Source organism: Muscardinus avellanarius, assembly GCF_963383645.1.
Source record: "Muscardinus avellanarius genome assembly, chromosome: 1".
Lineage (NCBI taxonomy): Eukaryota > Metazoa > Chordata > Mammalia > Rodentia > Gliridae > Muscardinus > Muscardinus avellanarius.
The window spans coordinates 28,581,520-28,600,442 of NC_137786.1; the positions used below are offsets into that span (position 1 = coordinate 28,581,520).

At 37.9% G+C, this 18,923-nt stretch overlaps 1 protein-coding gene across 2 annotated transcripts in view; it reads right to left on the reverse strand.

Moving 5' to 3' along the window:
- ZFR (zinc finger RNA binding protein) overlaps positions 1-18,923 on the reverse strand; it is a gene marked incomplete at both ends in the record, with an annotated part of 77,531 nt that overhangs the window by 32,742 nt on the left and 25,866 nt on the right. Inside the window, 6 exons of one of the 2 annotated variants that reach the window (XM_080711797.1) lie at positions 173-292; positions 1,894-2,090; positions 5,954-6,245; positions 7,144-7,335; positions 11,796-12,043; positions 16,395-16,613. In XM_080711797.1, coding sequence (XP_080567923.1) covers positions 173-292; positions 1,894-2,090; positions 5,954-6,245; positions 7,144-7,335; positions 11,796-12,043; positions 16,395-16,613 — 1,268 coding nt within the window. The remainder of the gene's footprint in view (positions 1-172; positions 293-1,893; positions 2,091-5,953; positions 6,246-7,143; positions 7,336-11,795; positions 12,044-16,394; positions 16,614-18,923) is intronic. The other variant, XM_080711798.1, reaches the window with a different exon arrangement.

Genomic DNA, 18,923 nt, shown 5'->3' on the forward strand with positions numbered 1-18,923 from the left:
AAAAACAACAACAAAAAAGTCAATAATGTTTTTATTCAAGCATAACCAATAATTAAAAAATAAACATCTGATTCAGTCTGAGTCAAAGACTGGGTGAGTTACGTTCAGATCTTTTGTATACAGAACAGCCTGAGTTGGAAAAAATAGAAGGTAAGAGTTCAAATGTACTTACTTTATACTGAAGTCTGTGTCTTCGTCCTTTTAAATGCATCTCCTTAGCATTGGGATCATTAAAGCTACACTCACATAATTTACAATGGAACCGGATGACTTTTCCTTCATCATTTCGTACCTTGGTGTGAACAAAAACAAACAAGAATGTTATAGCTGTGAGTAATTTTGAAGCAGGAGGAAAAAACAAGTGGTGATGTCTATGCTTATAATTAATATATACCTTTTGCTGACCAAGTATTGTTCTTGGAGGTTGGAAATAAAGACGATTAAAACATTATTTGGCATAAAATTCCTTGAAGTTCAAGATTTTACACAGGTAACTTTGTGGAAAGTCAAGATTTTTTCTTTTTTTCGGTATTAGGAATTGAACCTAGGGATATTCTACCTCCAAGCTACACCCCTAGTCCTTTTCTTTTTGGAAACAAATTGTCCCTAGGTAGATAAGAATCTCACTACTTGCTGAGGCTGTCCTTGAACCTGCAATCCTCCTGCCTGAATCTCCCAAGTACTCAAGAGTACAGGCCTGGATGACCACATTTAGTGATAATTTTTTTTCCCCTAATTGCACCATCAGTTAGACAAGCAGACTGGAATATTACTATGAAGTCTATCTGGATATTAAGTTCAAATTGTGCAAGCATTAAGACTGTCTGAATGTAATTCTCTGAAATTTAGGACTACTTAATTAACCCAAATAATCAGAAATAAAGATAGCTGGTTTGAGAATATTTTTTAAAAAGAAAACCAAAACTTATTCTCTTAGTAGATATAACTAAGTTAGCACTGTTTTTAAATTACTTTTAAATTATATAAGCCAGTTGTCCTCCTTGCAAACAAAGAATTGGACATAATATATAATCATACCGAATAAGGAAATACATCAAGGCACAAAAAATTACCAAAAATTTAGCATATATGTTGGTCACTATGCTAGGGGCTGAATTCCATCTAATCTTTTTTTTTTATTTTTGCAGTACTGGGGGTGGAACCAAGGGAATTCTACCTCAAGCTACAACCTCAGCTCTATTTTTTATACTTTATTTTGAAACAGGGTCTCACTGAGTTGCAAAGGACCTAACTAAGTAGCTGAGGCTGGCCACAAACCTGCAATCCTCCTGTCTCAGCCTCCTAAGTGCTGGGATTATAAGTGTGTGCCGCCATGCCTGGCTCCATCTAGTCATCTTAACTTCCTTTGGAAATACCCAATTTTATACATGTGGGTACTAAAGCTCAGAAAACTTTACATGCTATATATGAAAGTAAACAGTATTGTTACAACACCGTACAGTCTTTCTGTTAACAGCAAATACATATTCAAGCCTTTTTTGATATCCCCTTGGTCCTCCATTCACTACAAATACTTGTCCCATAAAACAGCAATTTTTCTAATCAGTGTGAGCAACTAAGTGCCATCTGTTAAGTTAGCAACCATAATTTTATACATTTATACAAGTGATTCCTCTAAAGGAGATATACTGGGTCCTTCCATCAACATTTTTACTGTTCAGAATTTTAAATATTTTGTCTTTTGATACTTGATGGGTACATTGTAACAATGTCTGCACAACAGAGTGACAGTGCTAAGGAGGAGGGGGAGAGGATATAAAAGTTAACAATAGGCAAGCTTAAGGGGCATGATCATGTTTATTTTTAGTAACTTTTGATACTCTGTCATAGGTAACCTAATTCTAAAATAGCACTGGTATTTTCAATCAGTACCTCCTCCACATAATCATGGCCCACTGGCTGCACATCACTCTGCAAAGCAGCCAGAGATGCAGGTGTAACGGGTTCTGACACCGTGTCTGGCTTTACTTCTGGAATTTGCACAGCAGAAGCGACAGGAGTACTTTTAACACATTCTGTTCCTTTTAAATCTTCGGTCTTACTTCCTGTTGACTGTAGCTTATTACCACCTAGAAAAGCATCAAAGAAATATGCTGTAACTCTATGTATTAATGTATAAACCTGATAAAATGAAAACTACATATAAAGGTATCTTTTCAACCATGTTTATATACAATAAATTAGAACCTCCCCCCCATATTGCGGGTTGAACCTAGAGGCATTCTACCTCCCAGCTATATGCCCAGCACTTTTTTTTACTATTTATTTTGAAACAGGGTCTCACTAAGTTGCAGAGGGCCTCACTAAATGGGTGAGACTGGCCGTGAACCTGCTCCTGTCTCAGCCTCCCCAAATACTGGGATTAACAAGCATGTGCCACCTCACTCAGCTTATAGATGAGAATTTTTTTTTAAAAATCACATAAATTATGTGGCTTTTAAAATTCTATTAATGAAATGTATTTCTACAATTTTCCCTATTTCACTTAAACACCCAACAACACACCCACCATCCCATCTTAGCTCTTGTAACACCCAATATCTAAAAGTGAGTAACAAGTACCTGAAAGGATAGGAACTAAGCCTAATCCTTATTTGTATCCTGAGTTACTGAATAGGGATTAAGCCATTAACAGAATTTATTTCTTTTAATCAAAGTTCCAATGATCAGTTTCCATGGACAATTCAATTTAAATTCAAAACCAAATTTTGCCTAGGCATGATAACGCACGCTTGTAATCCCAGTTACAAGCTACTTAGGGAGGCTCTCAGCAACTTAGTGAGACCATGTTTCCAAATAAAATAGAAAATAGGTCTGGGAGTGTAGCCTGAAGATAGAAAGCCTCTGGGTTCCATCCCCAGCACCACACACACAAAAAAACCCCAAAAACAAAAATCCAAATTTTCAATAAGGAAGGAAATGGAACCATTTAGGTTTTATCACTACTTATTTCATTCAATTCATTATCTACTGATGTTAGACATGGATTTACACCAGGAGTTACTACAGAGTTTTTTTATTTTGGTAGTACTAGGGATGGAACCCAGGGGCATTTCACCTTTGAGTGACATCCCCTATTTTTTTATTCGTTATTTTGAAACAGGGTCTTACTGAGTTGCAAAGGGCTTCCCTAAGTAGATGAGGTAACCCTTCTGTCTTATCCTCCCAAATGCTGGAATTACAAGCATGCACCACCATTCCGGGCAGAAGATTTTAACTGTCTTAAATTGAAATCTCAAAATCAGAAAGAAAAAATAACTATAATACACTGGGTATGATGGTGCACACGTGTAATCCCAGTACTTGGGAAGCTGAGATAGGAGGACTGAGGTTCAAGGACAGTCTCAGAAAGTAGTGAGACTCTCATCAACCTAGTGAGACTATTTCCAAATAAGTTAGGGCTATGGGTTTGGGTGGGGATATAGCTTGGAGGTAAAGTTCAATACCCAGGGGCACATATTCACACACAAAAATTAACTATGACCGGAGGTGGTGGCCCACGCTTGTAATCCCAGCATTTAGGAGGTTGAGATCGGAGGATTGTGGCTGAACTACCTAGGAAGGCCCTTCACAACTCAGTAAAACTGTTTCAAAAAAGGGAAGGGGGGCTGGGATTGTAGCTCAGAGGCAGAAGAGCGGTGGGTTCCACCCCCAGTACCACATTAAAAAAAAAAAAAAAAAAAAAAAAAAAAAAAGCCAGGCGTGGTGTGGTTCATGCTTGTACTCTGAGCGCTTAGGAGGCTGAGACAGGAGGATCACACAGGTTTGAAGCCAGCCTCAACTACTTAGTGAGGATCTCAGCAACTTAATGAGACCCTGTTTCCAAATAAAGTACAAAATAGGTCTGGGAGTATAGCCCGAAGGTAGAAAAGCCCTGGGGTTCTACCCCTGGTACCAAAAAAAAAAAAAAAAAAAAAAAAAAAACCTATGTTCATAGCTTTTCCTTCAATTAAACTCAACACTATTCAAAAGAATAGCATAACTGGGAATTTTCTACTTCTAATAAAGACAACCTTTCAAAAATATTTTAAGGCATCTACAAAGTGTTGAGTAATAGCCTAAATTTTGGTAATTGGGTAAGAATAAGACAGTGGAGCTGGATGAGGTGGTACATTACTGTAAGAGGCAATAAAATAGAAAGCTGGAAGGCAGGTAGGGGTCAGATTATGAAGGAACTTACACAATATAATTAAGAAATATTGAAGACTTTATTCTATATACAAAGAAAAGGGCAGTGAAGATTGTTTGAACCCAGGGTTATATTTACTTATGAGTCACACCCCCTGCCCTTTTTAAAGTTTTTCTTTTTTTAAAACCATAAAACAAGGTCTCTTTAAGTTGCTGAGGCTGACCTCAAATCTGTAATCCTCCTGTCTCAGCCTTACAAGAATTGTGTACAATAATGCCTAGTAGCCAGTGAAGACTTTAAAACAAAAGATGAACACATATATACTTTAATACAATGACTAAGTGTGAAGACTATGTTGAAGAAACTGGATGTAGCCAAGCATACTGGCATATACTTGTAATTCCAGTACTTGGGAGGCTGAGACAGAAGGATCACAGGTTTCAGTATAGCCTCAGCAAGTAGTGAAACTCTCAACAACCTAGTGAGGCCCTGTTTCAAAATAAAAATAAATAGGGCTGGGGGTGTAGCTCAGAGCTAGAATGCCCCTGGGTTAAATCCCTATACGACAAAAACAAAACTGATGTAGCAAGAAGCAAAGCTCTAAGAAAGAGACTTAATGCCTTAAAAAAAAAAAAAGCAAGGGTAATAAAAAGAACGTTTATGTGTAGAAATACTAGAATATTAGTAAAACAAGAAAAAGCAATAAATAAGACAATATCTAGTTTTCCACTTGAAAATCAGCAATTTTATGAGATTATTTGGTGGTATTTTGTAATAAATTCAAGAGTTAGAAAAGGACACACTGGGAGGCATCTATAAAGCTGTATAGAGGACAGTCAGGAAAGGAATACTGAAAATATGGCTCTCAACCTCAGGTAGAGGTTCTGAATCTGCCAAAAGATTTTACAGTTACTGCATGCATCAAAATGTATGAGGCCTGACAGTAATACTGGAATACAGTGAAAAAAAGAGCCCGAATCAGAACCTTAAGAACAATTTGATGAAGCTGGGTATGGGAGTGCATCCTGTAATTCCAATACTTGGGAGGCTGAGATAGGAGGATTACAGCTAAAGAACAGCCTCTGCAACTCAGCAAGACTCTATTTCAAAATAAAAAAATAAAAAAAGATGGAGTTTCAATCTCTGGTAAGATAAACATCAAAGCAGAGAACCAAAAGACTGTTGAGAAAGAGTGAACATATGAGAAAGATGTATTTTAAACACTACAGTAGAGCAATCAACAAGATCAAATGTTAGAGAGGTCTACAGAATGAAGCTGAAAAATGGGTTACCAGACTTAGCAATTGGGTCTTTGGTGAATCATGGAATCAGTTCCAGTAAAGGGTAGAGTAGAAACACTATAACAGACAATGGACTGGATGGGAGCTACAGAAGTAGAGAAAGTAGGGGCCAAGAATGTAGCTCAGTGGTAAGGTATTTGCCGGGCATGCACGTGCCCTCAAGTTTAATCCTCAGCATCAAGCCCTCACTGTCCCCCCCCCAAAAAAAGTAAGAGTAAGTTAATAGGATAACTTAAAAATATATAATATAGGATCTATTAAAGTTAATAGAAACGGGAAAAACTTTTTATAATTTGGAAGATAAAATTGTATTTCTATGGATGAAAGGAAGAAACCACTAGAGGATGGATACACAAAACAGGGCAGGGTATGTGTAGAGGAAGGGAAAAAGGGAAAGGATGGGTTGAATGCATAAGTGGAAGGGACTAATCCTGCAAGGGAGAAGAAACATCATTTTGAATAGGGCTATGAATCTTTAGTACAGAGAATCTGTAGTACTCACCAACAAAGTTTATTTTGGGGGTAGATGTTTTCTTGGTAGCCATATTGGTAGGCACTGTTGATACTTTACTGTTGGTTGTACTATTAAGAGATGAGTTTCCTGTAGTTGAAAGACCTTTCACGGAAGAAGTTGCAATTGATGAAGTATTCACAGTACAATTGCTTGCTGTGATGCTTGAAGGAGACGCAGTTGGTTTTGAAGCAGAGACAGCTGTTGAAGAAGTAGCTTGGCTAACAACGTTTGGTTCTGTTGAAGGAATCGGTTTACCAAGTTTTGTGTGTAATTTAACCACCTAAAAAACAAAAATGCATTTACTTGTTAGGAAACTTAAGAGTAGATTTTAAGTTCATCCAAATATTATGAAACAGAATTCTAAGGTATTTTTGCCTCATTTTCTGAATTACACTTTTTATACAAAAAACTGCATTACTGTCAATATAATCACTGTGAAGCAGATATGCATAAATATCTCATCCAGTAGTACCAGGTAAGGAAACAGGCAAGAAAAGGTGAAATGGCCGAATGTAAGCCAATCTGTAATTTAGCAGAAAAGGAGAAAAATTACATAATTTTCAAACAATGAAATAAGTAATTTAATTAAATCTAAAGGAAAGTCTCCAGTCTTTTTCTTTTATTTTTTTTAAATAAAAAAAATTTTTTTTTGGGGGGGATACTGGGGATGGAACCCAGGGGCTTTCTATCTTTGGGCTAAATTCCCAGACTTATTTTATATTTTAATTGGAAACAGGGTCTCATTAAGTCGCTGAGAGCCTCATTAAGTAGCTGAGGGTAGCTTCGAACCTGCATAATTCTTCTTTCTCAGCTTCCCAAGTACTGGGATTATAAGCATGTGCCATCATGCCCAGCCAGTCTTTCTCTTTTAAGCAATGACTATTTGTTGTCACTTTATAAATGATAGTATAGCAAGGCTTTTAATGTAAAGCTTTCAAATTCTGAAGCCACTTTAACTTAAAGCCCCACTGAAAAAGTAAAGAAAAATACAGTAAGGCAAGTGTGGTGATACAAGCCTATAATCCTAAAATTTGGGAAACAAACAGGAAGATCACAGCTTTAAAGCTAGTCTCAGTAACTTAGTTTCAAAATGAAAATCCCAGAGTTCAATCCCTGGTACCATCAAAACAAAATAAAAAACAGAGGAAGACATAAGGCTGCGTACAAAAAACACCTACTTTCTGATGCTTAGCACCACGAATGTGGGCAGCATATGCATCTGCTCCTGTACAAGACACATCACAGAGCTCACACCGTAGTTGATTTTGAGTTCCACGAGTAGAGTTGTTGCTGCTGCTGGTATTTTGTGAGGCTTTCAATGCAGCTTCCTTTTTTTTATGTTTCTGTCCTTCTAAGTGTTCTTTATAAGTCTGTGTCAAACAGAAAAGGACAAATTTTGTTTCATTTATTTTCTTTCTATAACATTTCAGACTATTCAATTCTCAAATCTCTAATACTCATTTAAAAATGAGAACTAAAATTTAAAAGCATTTGAACAAGAAAGAGCACAAACATGAAGGATTCCCTACATATGCGCTGTATGCATGGTTTTCTGCACTGTTAACGGAGAATGCTATTTTTGGTGCTGTAGACTGAACCTAGGGACTTGTGTATAAGAAGCAGTCTACCATTAGGCTACATGTCATACCATCAACCTTCCAAGAATACATTTATCCATCACCTTGAATTACAAAAAGCACTTTCATACACAGCTATAATGTAAGGCAATTATTTTGTTTCAAGAACTTGTATCTTTCATTGCTTATATATAATGTTAGACAAAGAACTCTAATGGATAGTGGTTATTACACAAATAATTACAGGATTAAAATAAATAAAAAGGAATTGCACTATAGAACAAAAAATGTAATCACAGCACTTGCGAGGCTGAGACAGGAAGATCAGATTCATGACTAGTTCCAGCAATTTAGTGAGGCCCTCTGCAACTTAACAAGCTCTTCTTCAAAATAAAAAATTAATAGGGCTGGGGTTGTAGTTCAGAGGTAGAATAGCCTTGGGTTCAATCCCCAGCACCGAACAAAAGTAAATAAAATAAAAAGAAAAGCTACTCTATGGTCACGAGATTACTCCCAAATAAGGTTTTAATTGGGTGGTACTGAGGATTAAACCCAGGGTGTTCTACCTCTGAGCTACATCCACAAGCCCTTTTTATCTTTAGGCCTTCTACCTCTATTTTTCTTTTGAAACAGTGTCTCACTAAGTTGCAGAGGCTGGCAGCAAACCTCTTCTCTCAGCCTCCCAAAGTCTGGGATTATAATTGTGTGCCACTGTGCCCGGCTTATTTTTTTAATTTTGAAACATGGTCTCACTAACTTGCTGAGGTTGGCCTTGAAGTTGCAATCCTCCTATCACATCCTCCAAGGTACTAGGTTTATAGGCCAGTGCTACCATGCCTGGCACAAATAAGCATGTTTATTTATAAAACTGGAGTTTCTCAATTCAGAATGTATTCTGACATACGGTGTCTATTAGAATTCATGTCACTCTGAAAAAAAGTTTATCTAAAATAACTACGTGCCAAAATTATATATATTTGTAAGGAACGCCAGTGTTATGGTGACACTAGCCAACAAAATAGTGAAATTATACATTAAAATTCATTTTAATAATTCACTTTCAACAAAATAGTGAAATTATTAATTAAAATTCACTGAGGAAGATGCTTAATTAAAAGAAGAAATTAAAATGAACAGTTTGGCAGTTTTGTTTTCTGAGCAGAGCCAAATGTTTTATCTTCCATATTTTATTATTAAAACTGTGTGGTGGTGCGTGGTGACACACGCTTGTAATCCCAGTATTTGGGAGGCTGAGACTGAAGGATCACAGTTGGAGGTATTTAGTGAGGCCCTTTGCAACTCAGGGAGACCCTATTTCAAAATAAATAATAAAAAATAGGGCTAGGGGGTAGCTTGGAGGTAGGATGCTCCTAGGTTCCAACCCCGGTAATGCAAAACAAATAAACAACGCTGTGCATGTGTGTTGATGGTGACTAAACCCAGGGGCATTCTATCAAGCTACAACCCTAGCTCTGTTTTATTTGGACACAGGGTCTTGCTAAATTGAAGCGCTCTTCAAACCTGTCACTTTCCTGTCTCAGCCTCCCAAGTACAGGGTTTACAGGTGTGCGCCACCACAAACAACATAAAAATTTGAAGTTTATCACAGAGTTCCAGAGCTGAGTAGGACTTTAAAGATTATCTAAAAACAATGATTTTTTCTTTTTTCTTTCTTTTTTATTGCGGTACTGGGGATGGAACCCAGGAGCATTCTCTGAGCTATACCCCTAGCCCTATTTTTTTATTCTTTATTTTGAAACAGAGGGTCTCATTCAGTTGCAAAGGGTCTCAGTAAGTAGCTGAGGCTATCCATGAACCACAATCCTATCTTAGCCTCCTGAAAGCTAAGGCTCAGTCATTTAATTCTCCTTTCATTATCTGCAGTGGTGTGAAATGCCCCCATAATAGTAGCCTGAGTCTCAATTATATAGAACAAATCTTTGTTATATAAGTGAGAAAATAAAAGCCCAAAACATGTTATCTTGTACAGGATCTCAACTTGGTTTCTATGAACCAATTAAACTCTTCCCCCTAGGTCCACACTTACACTAACTCACAATCTCAGTATTTTTCTCTAAGGTTCATTAGCCCCTTAATGTACTGCCTCTGACTTGCAGAAGTGCCCTTGGCCTATTCTTGTAAAACCATCCATCCCTTCACCTCTCATTCCAAATGGTGCTATTAATGTCAGCCATGTTCCATCCTTTCAGGTGGGCACCCACATAGTCAGTAATTCTCTATGTTTGCATTTGCTAGTCATGGTATCTTTCCCTCTAAATAGTCAGAAGAGAGTAGTTTGCGCTCCCCAAGAACTAGCTTTGAGTACTTCAAAAACTCCCTCGTAGGCCCCCCACCAACCACATAGTCACAATAAAACCACTTCCTATCATACTCAAGACAGGCAGAGAAAAGGTTTCATTTATTCATTCATATATATGTGGTAAAATGTTCCTAATTTGATGTCAGTAACTCAGGGAATAGTAGTAATTGAAAATACTCCCAAAACATCAAAAACAGAACAAATCCAGTAAATTTTTAAAAATGTACTTTGTTGTGGCAGAGGTAGTAAATAGATATAATGTGAAGAAACTACCCGAGAGTCAAAAATCTGCTTTTATTCTCAATAGCTCTCTTCTGCCAAGCTACTTAGCAAAATTTTTATATTAAAACTGAACATTTTTATAGTAACAGATAATTTAAGGCTGGGAAAAGAATTAAGCTCGCTAACTTTTATAAACAAATTCATGCATAAATCACACATGTTAAGGTCTGGCTACCAGGAACAAAGCAAACCAAAAAAGGAATAAAGGTTTACATGTTTCATTACTTGATCTTATTAACAAAACAAAACAAAACAGAACAAAAAACACTTCCAGCCAGGCGTGGAGGCACACACTTGTAATCCCAGTACATGGGAAGCTGAGATAAGATGGTAGGTGTGAAGCCAGTCTCAGCAATTTAGTGATACCACATTTCCAAATTAAAAATGAGATAGGGTTAGGGATGCAGCCTGGAGGTAGAAGGCTCCTGAGTTCCATCCCCAGTACAATAAGAAAATGAAAATAAAACTGAATGTATAACTCCCTTATACATTTCTTAATCCCAATATTACTACTGTCTTAATGGAGAAGATAATAGATACAAATAGCACTTTATAGAGCATGTGTAGACCCAGGCATGATGGCACTCACTGGTAATTCCAGTACTTGGGAGGATGAGACAGGAGAATCACAGGTTCATGGACATTCTCGGCTACTTAGTGAAGCCCTCTGCAACTCAGTAAGACCCAGTTTCAAAATAAAGAATAAAAAACAGGGCTAGAGCCAGGCGTGGTGGCACACACTTGTAATCCCACCATTCGGGAGGCTGAAACAGGAGGATCATGGTTGGTAGCCTGCCTCAGCTACTTAGTGAAGTCCTCCACAACTCAGTAAGACCCTTCCTTAATTAAAAAAAAAAAAAAAAAAAGAAATAGGGCTGGAGTACAGCTCGGAGGTAGAACATCCCTGGATTCCATCCCCAGTAACGCAGGGGGGATAAAATAGGGCTGGAAGTGTAGCTTGGAGGTAGAATGCATGTGGGTTCAATCAGTACCATAATAATAAAAAAAAACAAAAACAAAAACAAAAAACCCACATACAAATTTAGTCTTAAATGAAATGCAATCCTGAAAGTTTTAATTTGAATATAAAACTTTTTAAAAAATGAATAAAAAAGAAAAGTAGCCATTCCCCATTTTTCATTTATATTCATAATCACTTTTATAATTTCTTCGGAATAAAATCCTTTTATTTGTATACAAATAGCCTTTAGTGAAACTTAGTCATCCCTCAGTGTCAGTACAGGATTAGTTACCAAAATCCAAAGAAGCCCAACCAAATCCCTTATACACAGAACCGTATATCTGCTTATTACTTATTTGTTTCCTCCTGCATATATTACCTTATCTCTAGATTATTTAAAATAATGCAAATGCCATGTAAAATTATGCAAATAAATATACTATATTGTTGAGGGGATAATGACAAAGTTTGTATATGTTCAATATAGATACACCCCATGTGTATCAATCCATTATTAGTTAAACCCATCTATGTGAAACCTGAAGATGCAGAGGGCCTGTATTAGCTAAAAGCTAAAAACTAAAGGGATAGGGATGGGTATAAACCTTTTGAGTAAGCACAAGACTTAACCACCATACTTAACTACGAAAAATATTCAGAGACTCAAGGTAAAACATACAACATCAGTACCTGTGGTCCAGCACAGCTGATCTTACAAACATCACAATAATGAATCTGGGGTGGTTTGGGAGGCTGTTTTGGTTTCAGTTGTTTGTTTTGGAATGGTGCTTTTTTAGTAAAGGTGGTCCCTGTCCAGGCAGCTGTTGCAGCGGCAGCTGCTGCTGCTGCTGCTGCTTGCTTCTGTTGCTGTTGCTGCTGTTGGTAGTAGGAAGATGCAGCTGAATACACTGCTGCTTCATAACCTGAATAAGACGTACCTTACAAATCAAACAAAAATTATGTTACATATTTATAAAACAAGTTACATGTTAGTTATATATTTAAATTCAAAGAATCACACCAATAAAGGTAGATTTACATGTGCATGCTTGTAATAAGATAAGCTCATGGAATACAAAAAGAAAACTTATCTTCCTTCTATACGTCACTCAAGCACTTACTCAACATATCAGGTGTTAAAAAGACAAGACAGAAAATATAAGATCTGGTGAGTTCCTGCCTTGAAGTAGCTATTAGTGTTTAACTGGAGAAATGTGATAGTGTTCGTCAAATTTATATGGTGTAGCTAGGTGTGATGGTGCATGCTCCCAGTACTTGGCAGGCTGAGACAGGAGAATGGCAGGTTCACAGCCAGCCTCAGCTACTTAGTAAGGCCCTCTGCAACTTAGTGAGACCTTGTTTTAAAATAAAGAAGAAAAAATAGAGCTGGGGGAGTAGGTAGAATGCCCTGGATTCCATCCCTAGTACCAAAATAAATAAATAAATAAATAAATAAATAAAGAAAGAAAGAAAGAAAGAAAGAAAGAAAAAGGGTGGAGTGTAGCTCAGAGGTAGAATGTTCCTGGGTTTAATGCCCATGTACCATACACACACAAAGAAAAATGTTATTTTCTTAAATATTCCTTGTGTTTTCAAAAGGAATATGCGTCTTGGAGTTCCTCTTTGAAGCTTATTAGTCATTTATTCAAATACTCTCTATCATCACTAATATATCTACTTACTCTATAAATTATTAAGATGTATGCACTAAAAGAAAAAAATAGGAAGATCACAGGGTTCAAGTCTAGTCTCAGCAACTTAGTGTGACACTGTTTCAAAATAAAAGATGAGGGCTGGGATGTAGCTCAGTGGCAAACCTGGCAAGTGCACCGACCTGGGTTCTATCCCCAGTCCAAAAAGACAAAAAGACCCCCTTAAAAAAAATAAGATAAAATAAAAGATAAAATAGGGTCAAGGGTCTAGCTGAGAGAAAGAATGGCCCTGGGTTCAATCCCCAGTACCAAAAAGAGAGGTATAGCACAGTGATAGTATGTGTGCTTGGCACTGGCAAGCCACAGGGTTCAACCACCAGTATTTAAGGGTAGTGTAGGAAATAGCCTTAATAGATATTTCCCAAAAGAAGATATATAAATGGCCAACAAAGATAAGAGAAAACCCCTCAATATCCCTAATCATTAGGGAAATGCAATCAAAACTACAATGAGACAGCACCTTGCCCATTCTAACTGGTGGGGACGTAGAGTAAATAGACTCTTATAAATAGTTGGTGGGAATGTAGACTAATATAGCCAACACAGAAAAGACTCAAATAACTAAAAATAAAATTAGCATATAATCCAGCAATCCCATTACTGGATATATGTCCAAAGGAATAGATATTTCTGTGTTGAAGATGCATTTACAGTTGCCTAATATTATAGCACTATACACAATAGTGAAGATAAAGAAATAACCTAGGTGTCCATCAACTGATGAATGGATAAAGAAAACATGTATATATAAATAATAAAGGGTGGGATCCAGTGATGTGGATGGAACTGGAGGACATTATGTTAAGGAAAATAAGCCAGACACAGAAGAGCAAGTGCTAAATGTCCTCACTTATATGAGGAAGCTAAAAAGTTGATAAAAAGACTAGATTGATTAGTGGTTACCAGAGTCTGGGAAGGTTATGGGGGCAAAAAGATGGTGACAAGATGGATAACAAGTAGGTAGGGAGTGTAGCATGATAGGAAGAATGCCTTCTAATGTTCTATATAGCACAGTACAATCACTATGGTTGACAATAATTAAGTGAATAGCTGTAGAGAGGATTAAAAAAATTTTTTTTTTTTTTGCGGGTCTGGGGACGGAACCCAGGGGCATTCGACCTCCGAGCTATACCTCCTGCCCTATTTTTTTATTCTTTATTTTGAAACCGGGTCTCACTGAGTTGCAGAGGGCCTCACTAAGTAGCTGAGGCTGTCCGCGAACTGCGATCCTCCGGTCTCAGCCTCCCGAATGCTGGGATTACAAGCATGTGTCACCATGCCCGACTTGTAGAGAGGAATTTTAATATTCCTAACACAAAGAAATGATAAAGCCGGGCATGGTGGTGCACGCTTGTAATTCCAGCATTTGGGATGCTGAGACAAGAGGATCGCGGTTCACGGACAGCCTCAGCTACTTAGTGAGGCCCTTTGCAACTCAGTGAGACCCTGTTTCCAAATAAAGAGTAAAAAATAGGGCTGGGGATGTAGCTTGGAGGTAGAATGCCCCTGGGTTCCATCCCCAGTACCACATACACACACACACACACACACACACACACACACACAAATAAATAAAAAAAGATAAATGTTTGAGGTGATGGATGGTTCCAACCCAACACTCTTTCCTTCTTTCCTTCTTTTTCTTTCTTTTCTTTCTTTCTCCCCCCCCCCCCACCCCACCACTCTGTACTGGAGACTGAACCACCCAGGGGCATTCTGGCATTCTACCTCCAAGCTACTTCCAGCCCAATTTTTTATTCTTTAAATTGCAGGGTCTCACTAAGTTGCAGAGGGTCTCACTAAGTAGCTGAGGCTGGCTGTGAACCTGCGATCCTCCTGTCTCAGCCTCTCAATACTGAGATTACAAGAATGCGCCACCAATGCTTGGCTGGGGAGTTCTACTTCCAAGCTGGAATGTAGTTACTGTGGGTCTTACTAAGTTACTGTGCATTTGAACCTGCAATACTATCTGATTCTCCACACTGTGATCCTAAGATATGCTACAATACTATATATTTTTTGTCCTTTTTAAAATAGATTAAATCTTTTTTAAGGAGGAGGGGCACTAAGGTTGAACCCAGGGACATTCTACCTCTAAACTACATTCTCAGCTTTCTTTCTTCTTTCTTTCTCTCTCTCTCTCTCTTTCTGGCACTGAGGATTGAACCAAAGGGCATTCTACCTCTGAGCTGATTTTATTTCTTATTTGGAAACAGGGTGTCACTAAGTTGCAGAGTGTCTCACTAGGGTGCTGGGGCTGGCTTTGACATTGAGATCCCTCCTGTCTCAGCCTCCCAAGTATTGGGACTACAGGCATGCACCACCTCACCTGGCTCAACCTATTTTTATTTTGAAACATGCCTTGCTAAGTTGCCGAGGCTATTCTCCAACCTGAGATCTTCCTGTCTCAGCCTCCTAAGTAGTGGGATTACAGGTGTGAACCATCATTGCTCCTTTTCATATCTTTTTGACACCTCTTCTGCCTATATATAGCCACATAGCAGAACACAAGGCTTTTCACTGACATTTTCTGTCTCATTTCTTGATATTTACCTCACATATTCTGTATTCCAGACATACTGAAGTGTTGCTCCCAAACACAACTTGCCTGCCTAATTCTTATTACTAATATGTGCCCTAGCATCCTAGAGTGAGAGAGAAGCAATCTCTGAGAAATAAGCATTCTTAAGATCAACAGCTATGCTTCTAATATGCAAGCTATAAAAATGTATCAAGAGATAACTGAGACTGCCCATTTCACCTCAAAATCTCTATGGAACAAGATAGGGTGTTAAGGAATATATAAAAAGCAAAACAATAATAACAAATCAAATAAAAGTACAAAACCAAGTGTATACAATATGGCAATGTGATTTTAACTACTAAATACTGTCAACTATCTCAGTTCAAAATTAGTAAGAGTAGTGGATATAGTTTTTAGCGATCCTATTTCTGTAGGGAATATCTACGATTATTTAAGAAAAATAAAGCTACCCTGTCCTTCCAACATAGGTTATATAACCACCCTCTTATAGATGTTTATAAAAGGATACCCAGTATTTTCAAGCTTACTCCTGATAATACATATGAAGAAATCTCTTTGAGGGTCAAAGTCCAAAACAAGTAAACCCTAAACCACACAATATAGACAATTTGTGGTATTTCCTGAGTTTTCAAATTAATTTGGGAATGTTAGAAAGGAAATGGCTCTGCAGAACACTATTCCTTCCTCTCTACAGAATCCATGACTACTTTTCAAATTCCTGAAGAGCACTTTGTATTCTGTTAAGATATTCTACTAAGTTTATGAGGCTGGCCTTGAACCTGCAATTCTTATCTTCCTAAGTACTGGGATGATCACAGATGTGTGCCACTGAGCCTGGCTAAGACATTATACTGAATAAAAACAAAAATTTAGTGAGGTTCTTTTGTCATATTATGCACATATATTTACATTAATGCTCATCAATTAATTTAATTATTGCTATGAGGAATAAGATAATTCTACAGAAGATCAAGAGTTTCTAGAAAGTTCTTCTGTAATTTTTTACTCATTTAAACAGTTTATTAGTCTTACCAGAATAAGTAACTGCTGTGGTACTGTAAGTAGCACTCTGAGTATAGGATGGCACCACAGTGGCTGCAGCTGCTACTGGCTGTACAGTGGAGGACACAGGATAAATGGAGAAAGTAGTGGTAGCTGGACTTGGTGTGGCTGGCTTTATGGCTGTAACTTGTCGAGTTTGCTGGGCTTGCGTATATTGAGTTGCACCTTGGCTATAACCTGCTTTAGGAGCTAAAGTAAGAAAGAAACATTAAAAAACAAGAGTGTGTCAACACAATTTCTGCACCAATATACTTATAAACTAAAAAAAAATAGGTACTAGCACATTTTTTGACAAAGGGGTAAAATACTAACATGGATAAAATAGGCAAATTAATTTACTGCTTTTTTTCAAATGCTTCCTACATATTTCTAAAATATTATTTTGAGCCTGGCATGGTGGCACACACCTGTAATCTCAGTACTTGGGAGACTGAGACAGGAGGATAGCATGTTCTCAGCCAGTCTCACAGCAATTTAGCGAGGCCTTCAACAACTCAGTGAGACTGTTTAGGGAGAACCTGTTTCAAAATTAAAAAAAAAAAAAAAAGGGATGGGGGTGTAGCTTGGAGGCAGCATGTTCCTGGGTTCCAAAACCCAACACCACACACACTTAAAAGAAAACTGCCAAGGGACAAGTAGTTTGCCTGCGCCTGGTCAGCAGAACCAACTCTTACCTGCCAGAGCTCGGCCCCCTGTGGAGTGCAGTCCTCCACCTGCCTGGGCACCAGTGCTGCTCCCTGCAATGAGCAGGGGTTGACTCCGCTCTCTTTAAAGGGTTCAGAGTGTGAAAGGAAGAAATCCTAGCACTCAAGTCTAGGGAGCTCACAGAGTGTGGGCAGCTTGGTTCTGGGAGCTCTTCTCACACGGCTACCCAACGTTAATGACTCCACTAAGCTTTCAGCTGCCTTTGGTTACATTAAAAACAAATGTCTAATTTGAAAAAATCGTACATGCCTTATTACCAACAACTATTAATAACTAATCCTAATAACTAAGCATTAATAATTAATACTGCATTAATGATCACTAAAGCATACAAATCTTATTTCTCAATAAGGCCCAACTATCAAAGGACCAAACACAGTCTATGTTCATTTAATACACCTTTTAATAATCATCTGTATATGTTAATGAAATGTGACTTATAGAACACGACATCCTCATGTTTTCAGAGAAGGAACCAAGTAAGACCTAAATGATTCACCAAGCCAAACATGAGAAGGAGGAAGGGGGAGGGAATTGGGTAAGGGCTAATTGGGTGATGTGTGCATGTATGTTTCTACCATCTGGTATCCCATTAAGATGTATGACTACAATGCCCCAATAAAAAACTTTAAAAAAAGTCCTATACATTTTAAAACACACACACACACACACACACACACGACCTAAATGACTGAGTCACATAGTCGATGTGAGAACATAAGATTAAACCAAGATCTTCTGACTCTTAAGTTAGCCCAGCACTCTTAAGACTAAGCCTAGCCGGGTATGATAGCACACATCTGTATTCTATTACTTTGGAGGCTAAGACAGGAGGATCACGGGTTCAATGCCAGCTTCAGCAACTCATCAAGGTTCTCAGTAGCTTAGGGAGACTCATTTCCAAATAAAAAAATGAAACAGGCTGCGGGTACAGCTCAGAGGTAGAATGTCCTCCGGGTTTGATACCCAGTACCAAAACAACAAAAAGCATAGCTTAGTAATGAACAGGAAGTTCATTTAATTATACACACAAAACAACAGAAAAGAGATTAAAAAGTCAGTCATTACAATTAAAAATATTTTTTTTTGTGTGATACTGGGAACTGAACCCCTAGCTCTATTTTTTTTAAAATTCTTTTACTTTGAAACAGGGTCTTACTAAGTTACAAAGGGCCTTACTTTAAGTAGCTGAGGTTGGCTATGACCTGCAATCCTCCTGTATCAGCCTTCCAAGTACTGGGATTACAAGTATGCACCACTATACTCAGCTAATTCAAAATATTTTAAAGTCACTTCTAAGTTATTCATAAAATTGTAGAACTACTAGAAAGGACCCTACAGAGATTGGGTCAACTACTTCATTCAGAGAGGAGAACAAAGACTTAAAAAAAAAACACCCCACATTAGAAATAGTACTAGAGGCCGGGCGTGGTGGCGCACGCTTGTAATCCCTGCGCTTGGGAGGCAGAGACAGGAGAATCGCGCAGGTTTGAAGCCAGCCGCGCGCTGGCTTAAGAGACCCTGTTTTCAAATTTTAAAAAATTATACAATAGGTCTGGGAGTGTAGCCCAGAGGTAGAAGGGCTTCCAGGAACCCCAGTACCACCAAAAAAAAAAAGTACTAGAAGATAATCCTACTCTTTCCTAGCCTAAGGGTTACTCTTTCTTAACTCATGCCCTTTAGGCCTCCAAAATAAGTAAAGGAGTTGCCCATCTTTGAGATTTCAGAAAGCTTTGTTTTTAAAAGTTCTCAATAAGCAGGGTGTGGTGGTGCACGCTTGCAATCCCAGTATCG